General features: G+C 40.6%; 1 protein-coding gene across 1 annotated transcript in view; it reads left to right on the top strand.

Annotated features, from left to right (window-relative positions):
• Window positions 1-21,009, top strand: part of FHIP1A (FHF complex subunit HOOK interacting protein 1A) — a 358,441-nt gene extending 337,432 nt beyond the window's left edge. Inside the window, exons 12-13 of the mRNA XM_075335558.1 lie at window positions 7,537-7,675; window positions 19,859-21,009. Of these exons, the coding sequence (XP_075191673.1) occupies window positions 7,537-7,675; window positions 19,859-20,076 (357 nt within the window). The 3' untranslated portion in view covers window positions 20,077-21,009. The remainder of the gene's footprint in view (window positions 1-7,536; window positions 7,676-19,858) is intronic.
• Window positions 21,010-24,899: the final 3,890 nt, after the last annotated feature.

The following is a 24,899-nucleotide window of genomic DNA, read 5'->3' as shown; positions in this document are numbered from 1 at the left end:
GCATTGTAGTGAGGAGAGCCTGCTTAATTTACAGGGTGTGTGTCTCCTGAAGCACGAGCTGCGAACAATGTACTAGGCACTGCAAGGACTTATTTGAAATTTTTAATTCTACAACATTCACAGCGTTTGACTCCATGGGTGTTTTCCAGAGACAAAAATCATCACTACAACCATAGATAAATTCCCAGACGGGTGTAATTTCCAAACTGGGGTCAGAGAGGGTTTCTACTGTTTTGGCACTTAGGGGCTTTGCAAATGGAGACGACAAGCTAAGAAAATCTATGCTCCAAAAGTCAAAGATTCTCCCTCCCTTTTGAGCTTGGCTGTGTGGCCAAATCGCACTGTAGTCACATTGCCACATACAAGAAAAATTGTGTATCACATTTTGAGGACTTTTTTTTACTGATTCACCATGTGAAAATTGGAAATTTGGTGCTAAAATAACATTTTAGTGTTAAAAATGTAATAACTTTTTTTTCACCTAATAGTGTAACATTTTGTGACACATCTGTACTGTTAGTATGCTCACTGCACTCCTAAATTAATTCATTAACCCCTTAACGACCGCGGGCCGTAAAATTATGTCCTAGCAATCATAATGTTACTGCCCGCGGTCTGCCGGCGGCAGCATGCCGCGATCGGCGCACATCTCAGCTGATTTTCACAACTGAGATGTGTGCCTGCTAGGCACGAACAGAATCATTATCTGCTCGTGCCGTTTAACCCCTTAAATGGCGCTGTCAATATGTGACAGTGCCATTATAAGCGCGATCGCGGTAAACTTTTACTTACCGCCCGATACCGGAAGTCACGTGACGCGATCACGTGACTTCCGATAGTTGTCATGGTAGCACAGGGTCATGTGATGACTCCTGTACTACACATGAATTGCTTTCACTTTCGCTGTGCCAGCGGCACAGCAAAAGAGAAGAGAGAGCGTATCTGCTGTTTACAGCTGTATAGCTGTGATCAGCAGATAGATAATAGCGATCGGAATGCTGATCGCAATAGCCCCCTAGGGGGACTAATAAAATAAAAAAAAAAAGTTAAAAAAAAGTTTTAAAAAATAAAAAAAAACAACAAAAAAACCTAAAAGTTCAAATCACCCCCCATTCGCCCCATTGGAAATTAAAGGGTTAAAAAAATAAAAAATATACACACATTTGGTATTGCTGCGTTTAGAAACGCCCGATCTATCAAAATATAAAATCAATTAATCTGATCAGTATACGGCGTAGCGGCAAAAAAATTCCAAACGCCAAAACGACGTTTTTTTGTTGCCACAACTTTTGCGCAAAATGCTATGAGGCAATCAAAACGTAGCATCTGCGCAAAAATGGTACCGTTAAAAACGTCAGCTCGAGACGCAAAAAATAAGCCATCACTGAGCCATAGATCCTGAAAAATGAGAACGCTACGGGTCACGGAATATGGCGTAAAACGTGCGCCACTTTTTTCGGTCAAACATCCGATTTTTTTTTTAACTCCTTATATAAAAGTAAACCTATACATGTTTGGTGTCGACGAACACGCACTGACCTGAGGCATCACACCCACACATCAGTTTTACCATATAGTGAACACAGTGAATAAAATATCTCAAAAACAATAGTGCTATCGCACTTTTTTGCAATTTTTCTGCATTTGGAATTTTTTTGTCATTTTCCAGTACACTATATGGTAAAACTTAGGGTTTCATTTAAAAGTACAGCTCATTCCGCAAAAAAGGAGCCCTCACATGACCATATTGACTGAAAAATATAAAAGTTACGTCTCTCAGAAAAAGAATGGCGAAAAAAAAAACGGAAAGCGAAAAATCGGCCGGTCGTGAAGGGGTTAAGGGATGTTCTTTGGAAAATGGAGTAACATATGGTGGGGTCTGCTTCTCTCACATGACATGGGCTGTGTCAATGTGTTATGGCAGCCCCAAACTATTTCAACAAAATCTTAACCCCAATATGGAACTTTTTCCCTTCTGAGCTTTGCACTGTGCCTCAAAAATAGTTTTCGACCACATGTGGGGTATTACCAAACTCAGGGAAAATTGTGTAACAAATTGTATCGTCCAATTTCTCCTATTATTTTTTTTTAAATTAATACTTTGGGACCAAAGCAACATTTTTGGAAAACAAGGTCATTTTTGATTTTCGCAGCTCAAGGTTATACAATTCAATGAATCACCTGAAGGTTAAAATTGCTCACTACCCCCTAGATCAATTCGCTGGGGAGGTGTACTATCGGGAATGGGGTCACTTATGGGGGATTTCTGCTGTTTTGGCATGTCAAGAAGAGATCTTCAAATGTGACATGGCGTTCTCAATCTATTCCTGCCAAAATGGTGCTCCTTCCATTCTGAGCCTTGCTGTGTGCCCATTCAGTAGTTTTCCACCACATCTGGGGTATAAGTGTACTCAGGAGAAATTCCACAAGAAATTGTACTGTGCATTTTCTCCTGTTAGCCTTACTTTTTATTTTCTCAAGGGTATGTGTCCACGTTGCTTTTTACCTGCTTTTTACCTGCTTTTTTGCTGCTTTTTCAACTGCAGCGTTTAATGCCGAAATGGATGTGTTCTGCTTTTCAAGCAAAGTCTATGGGAATTTGGGTTTTTTGTGCCCACTATGCAGTTCAAACTGCAGCCTTTTTCTGGCAGAAATTTGACATGTCAATTGTTTTTGCCATTTTGGGTTTTGCACTGCAAAGCTGAGTTTTTGTCCAAAGTTCTGCAACAAAGTTCTGTTTAAAAAATGATGAAGATGTAAAATGTAGACATGTGGTAAATGTTATATATGAACTGTTTTGTGTGCAATATTTTTTACAAATAAACATAAAAAATTACCACTTTATCATGAAGTACCACATTTTTCATTTTCTAAGGCGGGCTTTGCACACTACGACATCGCAGCCCGATGCTGCGATGCCGAGTGCGATAGTGCCCGCCCCCGTCGCAGCAGCGATATGTGGTGATAGCTGGCGTAGCGAAAGTTATCGCTACGCCAGCTTCACACACACACTCACCTGCCGTGCGACGTCCCTGTGGCCGGCGACCCGCCTCCTTGTTAAGGGGGCGGGTCGTGCGGCGTCACTGCGACGTCACACGGCAGGCAGCCAATCAGAGCGGAGGGGCGGAGATGAGCAGGATGTAAACATCCCGCCCACCTCCTTCCTTCCGCATATCCTACGGAAGCCGCAGTGAGGCCGGTAGGAGACGTTCCTCGCTCCTGCGACTTCACACACAGCGATGTGTGATGCCGCAGGAGCGAGGAACAACATCGGACCATCGCGTCAGCGTAATCATGGATTACGCCGACGCTGCACCGATGATACGATTACGATGCTTTTGCGCTCGTTAATCGTATCATCCAGTCTTTACACACTGCGATGTCACATGCGATGCCGGAAGTGCGTCATTTTCAATTTGACCCCACCGACATCGCACCTGCGATGTCGCAGTGTGCAAAGTGCCCCTAAGACTCATCCCACATTTAGAAAAAAAAAAAGGTATAAAAAAAATATGGGGTCTGTGTTATAATCCAGTGGTGACTTAGGCTATGTGCGCACGTTGCGTCGGAGTACCTGCAGTTTATTCTGCACATTTTCCTTCCCTTGGTTTTTGACCAATGGCTTTTGACCATTTTTAGCGCAAAAACGCTGCTGCTAAAAACGCTGCAGAAACGCGGAAAAAACGCAACGTGCGAACATAGCCTTACCGCTGTGCTGGAGCTGCAGGCTCTGCTCTTTCCTGGCTCTGTGTGGCTCTGCTCTGTCCTGGCTTAGCTCCATATTGGCTCTGCTCCATGCTGGCTCTGCTCCATGCTGCGGGTGGTGAGGCATGGGGTATTCTGAAGATATCGTCGGGGGGGGCTTCAAAGAAATGGCGCCCGGAGTCAGCACATGCGCAGATGAGATCTTGAGCCGAGAGCTCCATCTGTACACGTGCGGACTCTGGGCGCCATTATTTGAAGTGTTCACTGCCGACATCATCAGAATAACTCGTACCTCGCCGGCCACCATACACAGCAGGTCCGCCAGCCAGCGTACACAGCAGCTCCACCGGCCAGCCACCATACACGGCAGCTCCGCTGGCCGTCGTACACATCAGCTCCAACGGCCACCTGACACAGCAGCTCCGCTGGCCGCCTTACACAGCAGCTCTGCCGGCCACTTGCCTTCTGTGACCCCTTTCCATCACCCCCCCGGTAAGCTGCTGTACATTTGGATTTTAAGACACACCCCTCATTTTCCTCCCAAATGTTTGGGAGGAAAAGTGTGTCTTATAATCCAAAAAATACGGTAAATTGTGTCACAGAAAAACAATCCTAGAATCACTGGGATACGTTAAAGTGTTCAAAAGTTATTAACAAATAAAGGGGCACTGGTCAGAATTGTAAAATTTGGCTCTGTGAGATAAAGGTAAAAATAGACCTCAGCATTAGTGAGCATTGTGAGTTTTTCTTACTTTAACAGAATGGCAACAACAATTTTGCCCCCATCTGTACTACAGAGGATGTTGTACATTTGACAAATATCTGACTTCATTGGTCATCTCTGCAGTCATATTTTAGGGAAGCTGTGCAGACATTTCAGACTGTGCTTCTTACAAAAACATCCTTTGGATTCATGCTTCAAGTGAATTAAATGAATGGTTTATAAATGGCAATCTGTTCTAAACTAGGTTTTCCTTTCATGATGTGCCAGACCCTATGAATGGCAGATTTAACTATTAAAGCTAGAAAACTTAATTGAAAGGAAAAACTAAACTTTTTTTTTATATTTGGAAACCTTTTTACTCCACTGGTAGCTTCATTGCTAAATTCATCATCTTACTAAAGTAAACTCTTTCTTTAACTCGTAAAATTAGAAAGTGCTTGTAAAAAAAACACAGCAACTTTGCAATTAAATTTATTTCTTATTAGAACTCCACTCCATTCTCAAAAATGGAGAGGTTTTTTATTTTATAGTTTACTGTTCATTGCTTAGGTTACTGGCAATAAGTATAGTTATTGATATTCTCATATTGCCCCTTTTGTCTTTTATACAATTAGGCATACTTTATGCCCTTCAACACGTCAGTTTCTTGGCCACTTATTTATTTAGCTTATACTTCAATGCTTCTAGTTTGAAGTGTCCATTGTTTTAATATTTATTCATTAAAGATATTGATTAAAAAGGTTTTTCTTTAGGTTGGTACATTGTTGGACCCCTTACATTAATCTAGGTTTATTGTTTTATTGTCATATTGAACGAATCCCATAAGCAGCATAAAAATTGAATGGGGTACTTACATCACCAGAACCAAGTTTTGAGATTATGAGGAGGATTTGGAGAGTTTCTACTCAGTTTCTGCTCCAAAAGCGCAAACACACACTCTACCTCTCACAGAGTTTTAAAAGCAGAAACTGTTCAAAAACTCAAAGTCCTCCTCATATCAAAACTCTAAGTTTTGAGCAGGTTTGAGTTGTAACAAAGCTATGTAGCACATCAACTGACCAGTTAAGATCAGAACCATCATCAGTACATGAATGCCGAAGCACAAGGGCTACATGAATGCAACACCAGAACCTTCATCAGTACATAAATGGAACACCAGATCCGCCATCAGTAAATAAGTGCAGCACCAGACCCAACATCAGGACATGATTTAGTACCATGCTAAAACACTAGTATTACATGAACGTACATCTCTCAGTATGTCCTTAACGATGGTAAGGAGATGCTAAAAGCTGTTTTTCCAGTCAACACCTCAATAGAAAATTGTAATAATACCCACACACACACTTTCCTAACACTGCTTCTCTCCATAATATGTCCTACGACACTGTTAGTCTCCATAGTATGTGCATCACTCTGTCCCTCTCCCAAACTAACCCTTTCCATAATATCCCCCAAAACACTGCCTTACTTCATAAAATTCCCCACACTGACCCTTTCCATAAAATCCCTCCTCACACTGCCCCTTTTCATATATCACCCTCTATACACGGCCCCTCTCTATAATATCCTATCACATTGCTCTTCTCATAGTATGTTGCAAAACTGCCTCTCTCTCCATAATATCTTCCCACATTGCTTCTCTCCATAATATTCCCCTCCCCACATGTCCCCAAAATGTACCCAAGTAAGACTCTGCTTCCCTCTTCAATAATAATCCTTATATTGAATATTCAGTTCATTCATTAAGTGCTTCACATCTCCTGATATGTCTGCTGCACTCTTTCCACCTCTGCTGTGAGGCCATCTTCATGGATAAGATGCGTACACACGATTCCTCTGCCGTGTTCTCCATATTGTGTAACACCCTGGATTGCCTTTCTACTACTTTAGCTAAGTGCAGTGAACTTCCTTGTCAATTTTCTTCAACTCTTCTTATCAGAAGATGCTTCAGTTTTTATGTTAACATCCATAGCCTGAAAGTCTCTGAGATTATTGCAATTCAATCTGTCAAACTTTTGTATCACTTTTTCTTCAGTATTCTGAGTGATAAGTAAAGCTTTGCTGATCTTTTTGTGGGCATCACCTTTCTTTTGTAAAGAAATTATTTTCTTAAGTTTTGTTAAATTTCTCTTCCATGTGGTGCCATTGCTGACAGCATGAAATTGTAAGAGATGTTCTTTGTTAAGTAATGCCCCTTATAGTCAAGTGTTTGCTGGACACCTATTTAGGGAATAATGAGACGTACCTGTGATTACATTCTTGTTAATTACAATTTTGTAGTCTAAATTCTAGCCTTGCTCTTAAGACTTTAATCAAGGTGCTCTCATTTTTGCAGCATGGTCTTGAATGAATTTGTTAGGAAAATTACTTTTTGGGGTGTGCAAAATAACAAATCTGATTTTCAGTCAGTGTCTTACATTTGTGGAAGCATTTTGTAGTATGGTATAGCAGAGAAAATATTGATTCTGAAAGGGAACAAGGTTTTCTGACATCTGTTGGGGTGTACTCATTTATGCTGAGGTCTGTGCTACGTATACTTAAAGTGTAATCTGTCAAATATATTAGCATGTGTCATGCAAAAAGCTATAAACTTCCCGATACCTGTTATATATAATAAAATCCATAATGTAATATCATTGACATCCAGCCATACCAAGGTTACCTGCATCATGGCTAATATATCAAAAGTATAGAGTCATTATCTTACAGAGTTTCCAGTTATTTCTATCAGCTATAAGAAATCATTTCAGGTATTATTGTAAATGGAGGAAATCCCCCACCGTGCCTGGCAGTGTGCCCTCAACATAGGTTTGGAGAGGTTTATCTGAGAATGTAAAGCTGAATTCAAATGACCATTTAGTCCCACGGCTCAAAACGTCAAGTCGGCTGCCAGTTATATTAGGGACTTCATCATGACACAGACACTTGCTTCCTCGGCTGCTCCGGGCTCAGTCTCTTCTGGGACTTTGGAGGCTATTTGTTGCAAAATGGCTCATTCATCACCTCATGAAATCAACTCAACCCCATTTCTAAACATCTGAGGAGAAAAGTAATTTCAGCACAGAAAACCATAAATGACATATATTTTCCCTCTTCGTTTGCAGGTTCTGGCCTCTGTCAAACATAAAATTGAACAATTTGCTTCTGTAGAGAAGAATTTTCCCATGTTACTGGCTGAAGCTCAACAATACCTGCTGGCGCGTGTGAACATGAGCTACGGATCAACAGATGTGTTAACCAAAGGTGTGTGGCGTATCGGTGCATGACACCGCGATCACCAAAAGAGATGGAAATCTGTATAATATTTACAAACAAGGGTCTACGACATTGTACAGCTCAATGAAAGGTGGTGTCGCTATACTGTATGTGTGTGTGCATATGTGTGTGTGTGTATATATATATATATATATATATATATATATATATATATATATGTATATATATATATGCAGTACAGACCAAAAGTTTGGACACACCATCTTATTCAAAGAGTTTATTTTCAGGACTCTGAAAATTGTAGATTCACATTGAAGGCATCAAAACTATGAATTAAAACATGTGGAATGGAAAACTTAAAGTGTGAAACAACTGAAAATATGTATTATATTATAGGTTCTTCAAAATAGCCACCTTTTGCTTTCATTACTACTTTGCACAGTCTTGGCATTCTCTTCATGAGCTTCAAGAGGTAGTCACCGGAAATGGTTTTCCAACAGTGTTGAAGGAGTTTACAGAGATGCTTAGCACTTGTTGGCCCTTTTGCCTTCATTCTGCGGTCCAGCTCACCCCAAACCATCTCGATTGGGTTCAGGTCTGGTGACTGTGGAGACCAGGTCATCTGGTGTAGCACCCCATCACTTCACTCTCCTTCTTAGTCAAATAGCCCTTACACGGCATGGAAGTGTGTTTGGGGTCATTGTCCTGTTGAAAAATAAATGATGGTCCAACTAAATGCAAACCGGATGGAATAGCACGCCACTGCAAGATGCTGTGGTAGGCATGCTGGTTCAGTATGCCTTCAATTTTGAATAAATCCCCAACAGTGTCACCAGCAAAGCACCCCCACACCATCATACCTCCTCCTCCATGCTTCCTGGTGGGAACCAGGCATGTAGAGTCCATCCGATCCCCTTTTCCACAAAGACAAGGTGGTTGGATCCAAACATCCCAAATTTGGATTCATCAGACCAAAGCACAGATTTCCACTGGTCTAATGTCCATTCCTTGTGTTCTTTAGCCCAAACAGGTCTCTTCTGCTTGTTGTCTGTCCTTAGCAGTGGTTTCCTAGCAGCTATTTTACCATGAAGGCCTGCTGTACAAAGTCTCCTCTTAACAGTTGTTCTAGAGATGAGAAGGTGTGTCCAAACTTTTGGTCTGTACTGTACATGGCGCATCTCTTGTACTGGACAGTGAAATACTGTCTACCGGTAGAGATCTACTTACTGTCATGGACATTTGATTATAAAAATAATTCTTGTTTGTCGCTTATATCATATGGCTGTGTAGTGTCTAAGTTTGAAATTTCTATCCTTCATTATAAATGAAAGAATATTTTATATAGAGAAATACATTACAGCGAATGTTAGTATTTCCTATCATATTTAATAGGTCTGACAAAATGAATAATATAAGTGAATGCAGGTCTGGATGTCCATTTGCATGTGGCAGGCAGAGATTTCCAGCGTTGAAGCTCTTTATTATTCCAGACACCACTTTGTCGTAGTTATTGCTGTTGTTATTATTATGTCTTTTTGCTGTGCAGTGATTACCTTCCGCAGTATCTTTCCTTCCCAGACTAGCTCCATATCTTTGACAAATGCCTGGTTTGCAGGTTATAGCCGTCTTGTAACTCTCTGCTAGTTCTCCACACTTCTTGAACTGCGAGACTTCTTGTGCCAGCAATGCATAAGCAATCAGAATACAAATCTCATGGTCCTACAATATCAGACATGTCAGGAGTCTGAGAACTTTTTCACTTTTCTGCTCTTTCGTACAGCCCTGCATAACTCCACTAAATCCAATGAGACTTTTACATGTATTTTTAAATATGTGTGTTATATATTTTTCTAGCTTAGATTTAAAGTGGTCATTGATCAGCACAAAAATATATGTGAAATGGTTTATCATTAATATTTTTTTAACCGTCGCGCTAGAGTCTGTTTTTGCCTTCGTAACCAGGCCAATTTTTTTTATTTCTGACCACTGTCACTTTGACAGGTTATAACTGGAACGCTTCAATGGATCCTAGTGATTCTATGACTGTTTTTTAGTGAGATGTTGTACTTCAGGATAGGGGTAAAATTAAGACAATATTTTTTGCATTTATTGATGAACATATTGGAAATTTGGCAAACATTTTGAAAATTGGGCATTTTTCAAAATTAAATTTTTGTGCCATTAAACCAGAGTTGTCACACAAAATAGTTAATAAATAACATTTCCCACTTGTCTACTTTACAGCAGCACAATTTATGAAACATATTTTTTTTTTTGTTAGGAAGTTAGAAGGGTTCAAAGTTTATCAGCAATTTCTCATTTTTGCAAAAGAAATTACAAAATCATTTTTTTAGGGACTACATCACATTTGAAGGGACTCTGAGAAGCCTATGTAACAGATAATGCCCAAAAGTGACACCATTCTAAAAACTGCACCCCTCACACTGCTCAAAACCACTTCCAAGAAGTTTGTTAACCCTTTAGGTTCTTCACAGAAACCAAAGCAATGTGGAAGGAAAAAATGAAAATTTTACTTTTTCCACAAAAATGTTATTTTAGCCTCAAATTTGGCATTTTCTCAATGGGATCAGGAAAAAATGCACCATAAAATGTGTTGTGCATTTTCTTCTGAGTATGTTGATTTCACATGTGGTATAAAGCTACTGTTTGGGCGCACGGCAAGGCTTAAAAGGGAAGGAGCACCATTTGAATTTTTGAAAGTAAAATTAGCTGGAATCATTAACAGACGCCATATGCGCATTTGGAGACCCCTGAGGTGCCTAAATAGGCCCCTCAAGGAATTTATCTATATGTTTGGTAAGTATCTTGAACCCCCTTGGTCTTCATAGAATTCTATAACATTGAGCCATGAAAATAAAAAAAAAATCATTTTTACCACAAAATTCTTATTTCAGCCAGATAGCTTTTTTTCATAATGGTATCAGGAAAAAATGCACCATAAAATTTATTGTGCAATTTCTCCTGAGTATGCAGATTTGTCATATGAGGTAGAAATCAATTGTTTGGCAAAGCAGAGCTAGGAAGGGAAGGCGCACCATTTGAATGCAAAATTAGCTGGAATCTTTAGCGGACACCATGTCACTTTTGGAGAGCCCGTGAGGTGCCCAAGCAGTAGATCTCCCCCACATGTGACCCCATTTTGAAAACTAGACCCCTAAAGGAATTTATCTAGATATTTAGATATTTAGTGAGCACCTGAAACTCCCAGGAGCTTCACAAAAGTTTATAAAGTTGAGCTAGGAAAATAAATAAAATACATTTTTACCAAATAATTCTGTTTGTGCAATTTCTTCTGAGTACGCTGATGCCTCAAATGTAGTGGAAATCTACTGTGTGAGAGCACGACAGGGCTCAGAAGGGAAGAAGCGCCATTTGACTGCAAATTTAGCAAAAATCATTAACAGATGCCATGTCCCATTTGGAGATTCCGTGATGTGCCTAAGCAGTAGAACTCCCTAACAAGTGTACCCCATTGGAGATGGTCGGTGAACACATTGAACCCCCGGGGGCTTCACAGAATTTTATAATGTTGAGCAGTGAAAAAGAAAAAATACATTTTTTACAACAAAATTGTTACTTAAACAGGGTATTTTTTTTCCCACAAGGGTATCAGGAAAAAAATGCACTATACAATTTATTGTGCAATTTATCCTGAGTACGCTGATATCACATACAATATGTGGTGGAAATTTACTGTTTGGGTGCACGGCAGGGTTCGGAAGAAAAGGAGCGCCATTTGAATTTTAGAGCACACAATTGTCTGGAATAGATAGCGGAAGCCATGTTGCGCTTGGAGAGTCATCCATGTGAAGTTTTCTATCTTGCAGGACAAGCTGATGGTTCTATTGGTGCCAGTTTTGGGTACATAACATTTTTGGATCATTTTTTATTCTCATTTTTAATAGGTGGAATTAACATGAAACAGTAATTCAGGAATTGTTTTTTTTTTTTGCAGTTCACTGTTCAGTAAAAGTGACAACACAGGTTTATTCCTCGGGTCAGTACGGTTACACCGATATCACATTTATGTTTTTTTTTTTGTTTTACTGCTTTTTACACAGTAAAATTTTTTAATATTTTTTAGAAAAAATAATTTTTGGTGGCATTACTGTATTCTTAGAGCTATAACATTTTTATTTTCCCTGATGTAGCTGTGTGGTAGCTCGTTCTTTGCGAGAGAAGATGTAATTTTCAGTAATACCATTTTTGTTTATGTTCAAATTTTTTTATTGCATTTTATTCCACCTTTTTTTTGCAGTATGATGAAAAAGCATTTTTTGATACACTTTTTTTTAACTGTTCACTGAAGAGGTTAAATAGTGCGACAGTTTTATAGATCAGGTCGGGCCGGATGCGGTGATACCAAATACGTGTCCTTTTTTTTTTTGTTTATTTTTGTTAATACATAAATAAATGCATACTTTTTTTTGGACTTTAATTAACTTTCTTACCTGGTCCCTATATGTGACTTTCACTTTTCTTAGTCTGATCGCTAGTATAATGCATTCCTATGCAGCAGCATAGCAATGCATTATACTGGCAGATCGCCTGTCAGACCCTGCTGCAGGCTGAATGTGACAGGTCACCATATATGGCAGACTCGGAAGTCATCATGTGACCTCTGGCTGCCATGACAATCTTCAGCTCCCCGTGATCGTGTCATAAGAGAGCCGAGATAGGTAGGAGAAGAAGCTCACTGCTCCTCTCGAACTTCTATGTGTCGTGATTGCAATCTTCTAAGTGCCGCAATCAATAGCAAAGGATTAACATCTTCAGGACCTGATCCAATCAGGTCCTGATGCTGTCTCTACCATTCTGCACTGGAAATCCATGGATGGAGGCATGCAGGGGGTCGCGATCACCTCCTTACCGGCGACTGTGAAAATACATCAGCTCTGCACAAAGCCCAGCAGAAGCCAACGTATATTCACTATCGGCGGTCCTGAAGCGGTTAAAAGTGGCCTGATTTAGGGGGCACTGTACAGATGAAAAAGGTACAAACATGTTTTTAGTTCATTATATAATTATATACTAGAATATGTAATGTGTGGAAAATAAACATGAACAAAATGATTGACTGGTACAGAGGACCCTTTCCACAAAGATGTACATTTACAGGGGAAAGAGTGAAAACACTGGTATGACTAAAATCCTATGAGTAGAGTTGAGCAATGTTCGAGGCTCGAGGTTCGCCAATGTCATGTTTGAGTGATTTTGGGGGGTGTTTGAGCTCGAACTCGAACTCGAGCTTTTTGCTAAAAGCTCGACAGTTCGAGTTAGGTTCGAGAATGATTCGATCAACAAAAATGTGGCTTTTCACAGTAAGGCTATGTGCACACGTTGCTATCTGCATGCGTCCTGCGTCCCCAGCACAATGCCTCTCCCTTTCCTACTCACCGATCATGGGCGTCTCGCTGCACGGCTGTCAGAAATCTGCGGCGTCTTTTCCTCTTTAGAAAATGGCTGCCGCTTTATTATTCAATCAAGTATTCCGTGCTTTCCCCGCCCACCGGTGCCCATGATTTGTTGCAGTCAGACACGCCCCCACAATGAGTGACAGCTGTCTCACTGCAACCAATCACAGCCGCCGGCGGGCGGGTCTATATCGCGCAGTAAAATAAATAAATAAATAATAATAATAATAATAAAAAAAATGCGGTCCCCCATATTTGATACTAGCCAGGATAAAGCAGCATGGCTGGAGGCTGATATTGTCAGGATGGAGAGCGCCACGGTATGGGGAGCCCACCACCCAATATCACCCAGCAGCCGCCCAGAATTGCCGCTACCATTAGATGAGACAGTCCCGGGACTCCACCCAGCTCATCTCGAATTGCCCTGGTGCGGTGGCAATCGGGGTAATAATGAGTTTAATTATGCCAGGCATCTCCCCAAGATACATTCCATGATTAAACTGAAAGTGAAAGTAAAGAAACACTCACAGCGAAAAATCCTTTATTTGGAATAAAAGACAAAAAAACACCCTGTTTCACCATTTTATTAAAATCCCCAAATACCCCTCCAGGTCCGACGTAATCTACACGACACTGTCAGCTCTGCTACAGAACACGAGTGCTCTGTATCAGCACCACATAGCAATGAAGTGAATTGCGCGGTCAGCAGAGACTTTACTTCAGCAATGCAGACTTCGATTACCAAATCTGACTATCTTGATCATTAGAGGCAGTAGCTCAGTGGATAGAGTGATCGCCTGAGAAGCATAACTTCACGAGTTATAGTCCCGGTCAAGAATTTAATTTATTTTATTTTATTTTTTTTATTTTTAATTTTAAATTATAATTATTATATATTTATACTTATAATTTAATTATGCACTGAGGGCAGGAGCCGGACATCATCTGTGAGCCGCGGGACACACCTCTAAAATCGGAACAGTTCACGGAATGAGGCTGCATTGCTCTCTCCTCTCTCTCTTCTCTCTCTCTCTCCCTCTGTCTCTCTCTCTCTCTCTATTTTTCTCTCTCTTCTTCTCTCTCACCTCTCTCTCTTTCTCTCCCTCTTTTTCTCTCCCTCCCTCTCTCTCTCTTTTTCTCTCTCTTTCTCTCTCTCTCCTCTCTCTCTCTTTTCTCAGTCTCTTTTTCTCTTTTTCCCTCTCTCTCGCTCTCCTCTCTCTCTCTTCTCTGTCTCTCTTCTCTCCTCTTCTCTCTTTTTCTCTCTCTTCTCTCTCCTCTCTCTCCTCTCTCTCTGCCCCTCTCTGTCTCTTTCTCTGTCTCTCTCTCTCTATATTTCTCTCTCTCTCTCCCTCTCTCTCCCTCTTTTTCTCTCTCTCCCTCCTTTTCTCTCTCTTTCTCTCTTTTTCTCAGTCTCTCTTTTTCCCTCTCTCTCACTCTCTCCTCTCTCTCTTCTCTGTCTCTCTTTCTCTCCTCTCTCTCTTCTCTCTCTCTTTTCTCTTCTCTCTCCCCTCTCTCTTCTCTCTATCTTTTCTCTCTCTCAGACCTGGAGCTGATGCGGTCACCTGACGGAATCAGCTGACACTATAAGTCGAGCGGTGTGGCCGGCTTTTTACCGCCCGGCTGGCTAATCTATCAGCTGATGCTGTCGGACAGGAGTCTGCACTGAAGTGTGCAGTTTTTTTTTTTTTTTTTGCACTGATGCATCAGCTGATTGTATAAAAGCAGTTTATACAATCAGCTGCTGTGTCATGTGATTCAGGCCCTTGAACCTGACACATAATCTGATTGCTTTGCCTTCCAGCAAACTGTTCAGATGATATTGGAACCGGATTGGACGGCGCGGGACCCTTGACCCAGGATTTCTGTGGAGGGGGATTCTTTATTTCAATAAAGATGGAGTCACTAATTGTGTTGTGTTTTATTTCTAATAAAAATATTTTTCTGTGTGTTGTGGTTTTTTTTTTAACTGTACTAGCAATTCATGGTGGCCATGCCTAATATTGGCATGACACCATGAATTTCGGGCTTGGGGCCAGTTGATAATATACAGCTAGCCCTAACCCCATTATTACCCAGCGAGCCACCCGTCACCAGGGCAGCTGGAAGAGTTGGATACAGCGCCAGAAGATAGCACTTCTATGAAAGCGCCATTTTCTGGGGCGGCTGTGGACTGCAATTTGCAGCATGGGTGCCCAGAAAGCTTGGGCACCCTGAGCTGCGGATTCCAATCCCCAGCTGCCTAGTTGTACCTGGCTGGACACAAAAATTGGGCGAAGCCCACGTCATTTTTTTTAAATTATTTCATGAAATTCATGAAATAATTTAAAAAAAAAAAAAGGGCTTCCCTATATTTTTGGTTCCCAGCCGGGTACAATTATGCAGCTGGGGGTTTGGGGCAGCCCATAGCTACCTGCTGTACTTGGCTAGCATACAAAAACATGGCGAAGCCCACATAATTTTTTGCGGGGGGCAAAAAACTCCTGCATACAGTCCTGGATGGAGTATGCTGAGCCTTGTAGTTCTATAGCTGCTGTCTGTCTGTATGCAGGAGTGCAGACAGAAGCTGCAGAACTACAAGGCTCAGCATACTCCATCCAGGACTGTATGCAGGAGGTTTTTGCCCAGCAAAAAAATGACGTGGGCTTTGCCATATTTTTGTATGCTAGCCAGGTACAGCAGACAGGTATGGCTGCCCCCAACCCCCAGCTGCCTATTTGTACCCATCTGGGAACAAAAAAAATAGGGAAGCCCTTTTTTTAATTATTTCATGAATTTCATGAAATAATAAAAAAAAAAATCGACATGAGCTTCGCTCCATTTTTGTGTCCAGCCAGGTACAACTAGGCAGCTGGGGATTGGAATCTGCAGCACAGGTTAGCACGAGCTTTCTGGGCCCCTCTGCTGCGAATTGCAGTCCGCAGCCGCCCCAGAAAATGGCGCTTTCATAGAAGCGCCATCATCTGGAGCTGTATCCAACTCTTCCAGCTGCCCTTGTGACGGGTGGCTTGCTGGGTAATAATGAGTTAATACTAGCTTTGTTTTACTAGCTAGTATTAAGTCAGAGATTCTTAATGTCAGGCAAGTTTTACCCGGGCCATTAAGAATCTCCAATAAAGGGTTAAAAAAAAGACACCACACAGAGAAAAAATACTTTAATAGAAATAAATACACAGACACACTTAGAGACTCCATGTTCATTACTTCCTCGCATCCCTCCACGATCCATGGTCTTCTGTCTTCTTTCCCCTTCAACCCATGCAGCTGTGCTACATCAGACAGCACTGCATGGGAGGAAGACGCTGCTGCTTCCCGTGCAGTCTATATCACTCCGTGAGTGAACAGCAGCTGCGTGCTGTAAGCGGTGACGTCAGGCGCATTGCTATAGCAACGATGATCTCCGTTTATTGACCGGCTGTGGCAGCCGGTGAATAGCGGAACGGGGAAGCAGAACGGGGAGCCGACCATGTGCCAGAGCATCTCGCCGATACACGGGGATGCACAAACGAGCACTGCTTACCAGAGAGATGCACTGACAGGACCTAGCAGTGACGTCTAGCCATGTGACCAGTCTGTAGCCAATGAGATAATAGACACGTGACTGATCACATGCTTTTTTTGACGTCACGGAAGGTCCTATTGTCAGTGCTGGTTACCGGGAGGACGCCGCGATTATCGGAAGGAAAAGCGGCGGGAGACAGAGTGCAGGATGCGTCGCGGGCACCTGTAAGTGTTATGGCAATGTTTATTAACTGTATGTGTACATTTATAATGTGTTTTTACTTTGTTTGTGTTTGCCTGCCATTGGTTTCAATGGGGCTCGAGAGGTTCGTTGAACTGTTCATCGAACCGAACTCGAACGCGGCCTCCGTTCAACGAACCGAACCGAACTCGAGCCTCTAGAGGCTCGCTCATCTCTACCTATGAGCCCCAATGCAAAATTTTAACCTAGGCCCCCACCAGCATATTGGTCATATTAGCAGGCCCCTATAATACTGTCCTCTATATTAATGTCTCCATAATGATGTCCCCCATACTGGCCTCTTTCTTTAAAAATATTCCCCATCCTGTAATAATGTCCCTCATCCTGGCCTCTTTTTTTATCCCCTTAATGATGGGGCCAATCTCTGTTCTTTTTTTCCTTTCCTTTCTCCCAAGAGACGTAACTTTTTATTCTTTTCATTTGAGGGCTTGTATTTTGAGTGATGATTTGTACTGGAAAACTGGGAAAAGAAATCTAAATGGGGAGAAATTGTGAAAAAACACAATTCTGACTCCTCATGAGTATGATTACAGTGATACCAAACATGTCCAGTTTTTTTTGTTTTTGTTTTTTTTTTTTTAATTTTTTTGTGGTAACAAAAATCGGAGGTTTGAAGAAAAAAAAATGGGGGGAGGGGCTGTTTTATCATTTTCTAAGCCCCGCCTCCTCCCCAGCCAGCTCTGTCAGTGTTAAAGGACTGGCGAGGTGAGGGACATGGACCCGCGCTTTAACAGTGACAGAGCTGGCCGGTGAACTGAGTGACATCAGAAGTGAGAGGGGTGTGTGGGGCAGCCCCGCACTCCCCTCCCCTGGGTCGACACTGTCAGTGATAAAGGGCTGGCGGGGTGAGGGGCTCAGCCCTGCGCTTTAACGGTGACAGAGCTGGCCAGTGAACTGAGTGAGGTCAGTCACTGTCTGGCTTTATCTTGGCTGGTTATCAAAATTGGGGAGGACTGCACGCTAGTTTTTTTTTATTATTTATTTTTAGACTGGGTCTGTGATTGGAAGCATCAGACAGGCTGTCACATAGGCTGGGGGCGCTGTCTGACTGCAACCAATCACAGATTCCGGTGGGCGGGTAAACAGTGAATATGCATGAGCTTAATGAGTGGCCCCGGAAGAAGAATGACCGACTGCAGGACCAGTGTACAGCCATGCAGGTGACTCAGTAAGTAAATCGCGCTAGCTTTAATATTTTTTTCTTCAGTTGTACTTTATTTTTTTTTTGGGACGTCAGAGTCCGGTCCACCCATCACTATTTTTTAACAAAAAAACGCATCAAATTCAAAATTAAAAAAACCACCAAAAACACGCAAAAAATGCACTAAAAAAGCACCATCATTACAAGTGTTTTTTTTATATTTCCAGGCCCTCTGGGACAAGGTGCAGTTTTGGGTGCAGTTAAAACTGCAGTGTGTGCATATACCTTTAGGGGTGCCATGCCTTCATGATAGAGAAGGAACAGAAAGTTCCAAACATATATATGGTCTAAGTTATGAAATACATTTTTAGTGCAGATTTCTCCCCCCTTTTATTTTTCCAATATGAATCATTTCAAATAAATTACTTTAATTTTGTTGCACAATGAACAGAGATATGTAAAATTTGTTTTTTTAATCTCTATGAATGTATATTATATATGTAATGTGGCATGGCTTTAATTGCTTCCCATGGATACAATTTTACACATATTATCAGTTAGTGTTTTATTGCTGTATACGACATTTTTGCAAATAAAGACAGGAAATGAAACCATATCGGGCATAAGACAAATTAAGCATACGGAACAGGAAAAACCCACAGCATTTTTAGCCAATTACATTTTGTAAATACTGTCATGTATTAGCGGCAGTACTATAGACTTATCTGCATGGGACTTCATGCTGACTAGTAGCTGTATCAATTGTCAGTTACTGTAACCGTTGAGGAAACAATCCACAATGTATGGTGCTGGCTGTTATTTATCAATTTAATGTGTGATTGTCTGTGTGCACTCAGTAGATGCCTCTTTAGAACAATAAGACTGAGTTTACGTGGTGCTTGTCTTTGCAGTCAATTTCTTTGGTCGATTATGGCGAGGCCTGTTCTGAGCCTAACCTGTCTTCTTAAATCGCTGTATGGTCTTGGCCACCGTGCTGCAGCTTAGTTTTAGGGTTTTGGAAATCTTCCTATAGCGTAGGACATCTTTATGTAGAGCAAGAATTTATTTTTTTCAGATCCTCAGCGAATCCTTTCCCATGAGGTGCCATGTTGAACTTCCAGTGACCAGTATGAGAGAGTGTGTGAGAAATAACACCAAATTTAACACACCTGATCCCCATTCACACCTGAGATCTTGTAACACAGATTAATCTCTTGACACCAGAGAAGGAAAAAGACTATTTGGGCACAATTTAGCTATTTTCACTTAGGGGTTTACTCACTTTTCTTGCCAACGGTTTACGCTATGTGCGCACAGTGCGTTTTTCGCGGCGTTTTTGCGCGTTTTTCAGGTGCGTTTTTGGCCTCAAAACTGCAGGACTTTGCTTCCCCAGCAAAGTCTATGAGTTTTCATTTTTGCTGTCCGCACACATCTGTTTTTTTTACCTGCGTTTTTGAGTTAAAAAAAAAAATGGACATGTCAGTTCTTTCCTGCGTTTTTCTGCGTTTTCCGCCCATGCAATGCATTTGAAAAACGCAGCAAAACGCAGAGATCAAAAACGCAGCAAAATGCAGCCAAAAACGCACCAAATCGCGGCCAAAAACGCACAAAAACGCAGAGTCAAAAAGACGCAGTGTGCGCACATAGCCTAAGACATTAATGGCTGTGTGTTGAGTAATTTAGCGGGCACCAAATTTACACTGTTATACAAGCTATACACTGACTACTTTATGTTCTATCAAAGTGTCATATCTTCAGTGTTATCTTATGAAAAGATAAAATACAACATTTTCAAAAATGTGAGGGGTGTAGTCTCTTTTGTGATATACTGTAATTCATGTATTTAACGATAATGTTTTTTTTGTTATTTTCAGACAATATACTGGAGACTGGTGAGAAGTCAATCGCTTCTGGACAACATTCACATGCCGGAGTACAGAGGAATAAGCTGGCGCCCCCTCTCTCTACAGTCTCTACCCGTAATAGGAATGCTTTGCTCGCAGCTGCCATATTTCCAGAATTTTTAAAGGAACTTGCAGCTCTGGCCCAACAACATTCTGTATTATTTTATGTTATGGGGGACTGTTTTTAGCACTTTAGTACTTCGTGTAGATTTTGAGCGTCTTTTACAGTTTTTATGTTCATTTGTTTTAAATGAAGATGATCTATTTTCTTAGTTATTATGGTATTGTGAAAAAATTCTGTACCGTATATACTTTTTACTACTTCCTGTAATACTTGATAGAAAATGGGCTTTTGGGTCCTGGTTACTGTGGTGGTTGTTATTCCTTTGTAGTCTCAATAGTCATATTTTCCAGTACTGTAATGGATTGTGCCTCTGTGCTTTTTTAACCATATATGTTTTGTGCACATCTAAGCTATGATTTCCCTTATAACGAAAGGTGCAATGCTCTGCTGGATTCTTGGGTTATACCATGGTGTTCATCATTTATTAGGAAATATAGATCTGCATGTAGCACTAGCACAATATTTTTCAAACCATCATTAACAATGGGGCAGGAAAAATATAATACAGGCAATCACTCAGATGATTACCATTAATAAGGAGATGGGTTACACTCCACAAGATCAGGGTTGGCCTCATAATACAGCTCTCTGTTCTGGCTCCTACAGGGGGTCATGAGGAGGTGCCCTTCTCTCCAATGCCCATATATCTCAATATAGATATATGGGTAGGAGTTGTCTTTATGAGAAACTTTAACGGGGTTGTACGTCTTGTGGAAAATTTTGCAAACCTACAAAGACCTTTGTCAACCTTATCAATTATGTATGTACAACACGTAACGCAAAGTCTAAAGACATACTGATAGGGAATTTAGATTGTGAGCCCCAATGGGGACAGTGCTGCCAATGTATGTAAAACGCTGTGGAATTTATTAGCGCTATATAAGTGAATAAATATTATATTATACTATAAAATGTAACAATTAGGTCCACAATTACAGTGCCTTGCGAAAGTATTTGGCCCCTTTGAATTTTTCAACCTTTTCCCACATTTCAGGCTTCAAACATAAAGATAAAAATTTTAATGTTATGGTAAAGAACAACAAGTGGGACACAATTGTGAAGTTGAACGAAATTTATTGCTTATTTTAAACTTTTATAAAAAATAATAAACTGAAAATTGGGGTATGCAATATTATTCGGCCCCTTTAAGTTAATACTTTGTTGCGTCACCTTTTGCTGTGATTACAGCTGCAAGTCGCTTTGGGTATGTCTCTATCAGTTTTGCACATCTAGAGATTTAAATTCTTGCCCATTCTTCCTTTGCAAATAGCTCGAGCTGAGTGAGGTTGGATGGATGTTTGTGAACAGCAGTTTTCAGCGCTTTCCACAGATTCTCGATCGGATTCAGGTCTGGACTTTGATTTGGCAATTCTAACACCTGGATACGTTTATTTTTTAACCATTCAATTGTAGATTTTGCTTTATGTTTTGGATCATTGTCTTGTGGAAGACAAATCTCCGTCCCAGTCTCAGGTCTTTTGCAGACTCCAACAGGTTTTCTTCAAGAATGGTCCTGTATTTGGATCCATCGATCTTCCCATCAATTTTAACCATCTTTGCTGTCCCTGCTCAAGAAAAGCAGGGCCAAACCATGATGCTGCCACCACCATGTTTGACATTGGGGATGGTGTGTTCAGGTTGATGAGCAGTGTTGCTTTTACGCCAAACATATCGTTTGGCATTGTGCCCAAAAAGTTTGATTTTGGTTTCATCTGACCAGAGCACCTTCTTCCACATGTTTGGTGTGTCTCCCAGGTTTGGCTTGTGGCAAATTTTAAACAACACTTTTTATGGATATCTTTGAGAAATGGCTTTCTCCTTGCCACTCTTCCATAAAGGCCAGATTTTGTGCACTGTACGACTGATTGTTGTCCTATGGACAGACTCTCCCATCTCAGCTGTAGATCTCTGCAGTTCAGAGTGATCATGGGCCTCTTGGCTGCATCTCTGATCAGTCTACTCCTTGTTTGAGATGAAAGTTTGGATGGACGGCTGGGTCTTGGTAGATTTGCATGTTTAAAGTTGTGGAAATCTTTTTGTAACCAAATCCGGCTTTAAACATCTCCAGAACAGTATCACAGACCTGCCTGTTGTGCTCCTTGGTCTTCATGATACTCTCTGTGCTTTAAACAGAACACTGAGACTATCACAGAGCAGGTGCATTTATACGGAGACTTGGTTACACACAGGTGGCTTATATTTATCATCATCAGTCATTTACGACAACATTGGATCATTCAGAGATCCTCAATAAACTTCTGGAGTGAGTTTGCACTGAAAGTAAAGGGGATGAATAATATTGCACGCCCCAATTTTCAGCTTATTCTTTTTTACAAAAGTTTAAAATAAGCATTAACTATCGTTCAACTTCACAATTGTGTCCCACTTGTTGTTGATTCTTCACCATAACATTAAAATTTTTATCTTTATGTTTGATGCCTGAAATGTGGGAAAGGTTGAAAAATTCAAGGGGGGCGAATACTTTCGCAAGCCACTGTATAGGTGAAACTGCTTTCTTGTCGAAGAACATTTTCTATCAGAGATTTATATAAAGTGAGATCTATAGATTAGCAATATTTATTGTAAATTTATATAGCCCCTATAAGAAAACTACTTGATTCTACACATATTTAATTCCAAGTTAAGGCAGTTTGCAAACCAAATGTCCATTTAAAGGGAATCTGGCAGTAGGGTAAAGCCTCGTAACTCATCTATATGGCATGTAGGAAGCTATAGGAAGTGTACTCGTATATGGCATGTAGGAAGCTATATAGAATCATAGGAAGCTGAATAAAATGATACCTTGATATGTACAATCCGATGTCTTATTCCAGAGAAGTGGACATTTTTATTTTATGTAAATGAGCTATTTCAAGCTATGAGCTGGGCACTGACCTGCATAATATTCTGATGGCATTACTAGTGTGAGACGTTTAACAACACGGAGCATTGGAACGTAAAAACACATTGCTGCAGCTCTCACAGCTCTGCTGTATTGTAACAATATTGCTACACCGCCTGTGAGATGGAGGCTGAAGCTGAAAGGAAGCTGCAGATGTATCAGTTATATTCACATACAGCTCTGCAGTGAGATCAGGAGAGCAGAGAGCGGCCATCACATGTATCACACTAGTAATGCCCCTTTAAATGGATGTAATCTCTGGAGGCAGATGCTCATACAGATCCGGCCCATAGATTTTAACAGCTCATTTACATAAAATGAAAATGTGGATTTCTCTGGAATAAGACATAGGATGACAGATTTCAATGTATCATTTTATTTTGATTCCTATGACCTACATCCCCATATATTTGACTCAAGAGGGTTGATCCTACTGAGAGATTAATTGTTTGTGTAACCTTTGCACTATATAATGAACACAAGTGTAAGGATATTAAATTCTAATACTTCTGATGGATCTCACAATAACAATCAATAATGTGCCTCAAACTGTGTATGGTCATAGTAAGACAAGTATATTTTATACAATCTAAGAGAAAATTGCTTTAAAGTTTTAAAGACAAGTCTCTGTAGTACTTACAAGAAATATTTATTTTCTTTACACATTTCTTTTTTTTTTTAATGGAAACCTATCACCATGAAAACGTAGCCCAATCTTAAAGCATCATGTTATAGAGCAGGGGGAGATGAGTAGATTGGGACATATGAGAAACGATTCATCATAATGTGTGAAATAATAATTTAAACTTCTGTCTTTCTGGGATTTTTGCTCTGGTAGGCGGTCCAATGGTGATTGACAGACTTTTTTGTATAAGTGGGCACACATAGGTAACTGGCCATCACTGTTGGGAATATTGTGCAATTTTGGGAAACTCTGTAATGCTAACACCTGATCAGGACTATTTTGAAATGTTTTACAGAATGGAAGATACGTTTAAGAGGCAAGGGGACAAATGGTCCATAATTTGAAAAAGAAACAGAATTTTCTGATAATATGTTACAATATTTCTTATTGTTGATTTATGCAAAGTTTGTTGAAACGACATTAACTATTATAACCCCTTCACAACCAACGACCTACATATACTTCATTGGATGTGTATGGCCCTTTAATGCTGGCTTGCATTATCTGATCAGCAGACATGCAGCTAACAGGAGTGGGTGGATGAGAGATCTCCTGTTAACCCCTTAGATTGCGCTGTCAAACTCTGACAGCTCAATCTAATCCACTCTGGCAGGGATCACGTCACTCCCCGCCTCCATTTGTGCTCCCGTGATGGGAGCACAGGACGCCAACGGGTTGTCATGACAGCGTTGGGTCAGCTGATGATCCCTGTCACTGTCATGGCACGTTTCCTGTGAATGCCGGCAGAGCACAGGCAATCACCGGAGATTAACATTTCTGCTTTTCAGAGGGATGCAGAAGCATAGATCTGATCAGCAAAAGCGATCCGACAGTGCAGGCTTCATGTCCCATCAGGGGACTAATAAAATCAATAAAAAAATGTTACTAAGAAAAGTTTTTAAAAAATTATGAAAAAAACCCCAAAAACTAAATCTAAAAATTTAAATCCCTTTTTTCCCTATTGAATATAAAATAATAATAAAAATACACATATATGGTATCGCCACATTCAGAAATGTCTGATCTATCAAAATATAAAATCAATTAATCTGATCGGTACACGGCATAGCAAGAAAAAAAATTCCAAACACTAGAATTATGTTTTTTGGTCACCGCAACATGGCATTAAAAAGGAATAACAGGCGATCAAAACATTGCATCTACTCAAAAATCATATAAATAAAAACGTCAACTTAGTGCACAAAAAGTAAGCCAGCACACAGCCCTAGATCCTGAAAAATGAGAACACTATGGGTCTCGGAAAATGGCAACAAAGTGCAATTCTTTTTTTTTTTTTTTT

This window comes from Anomaloglossus baeobatrachus, chromosome 1, assembly GCF_048569485.1.
Source record: "Anomaloglossus baeobatrachus isolate aAnoBae1 chromosome 1, aAnoBae1.hap1, whole genome shotgun sequence".
Lineage (NCBI taxonomy): Eukaryota > Metazoa > Chordata > Amphibia > Anura > Aromobatidae > Anomaloglossus > Anomaloglossus baeobatrachus.
This window is presented reverse-complemented; position numbering and strand designations above follow the sequence as displayed.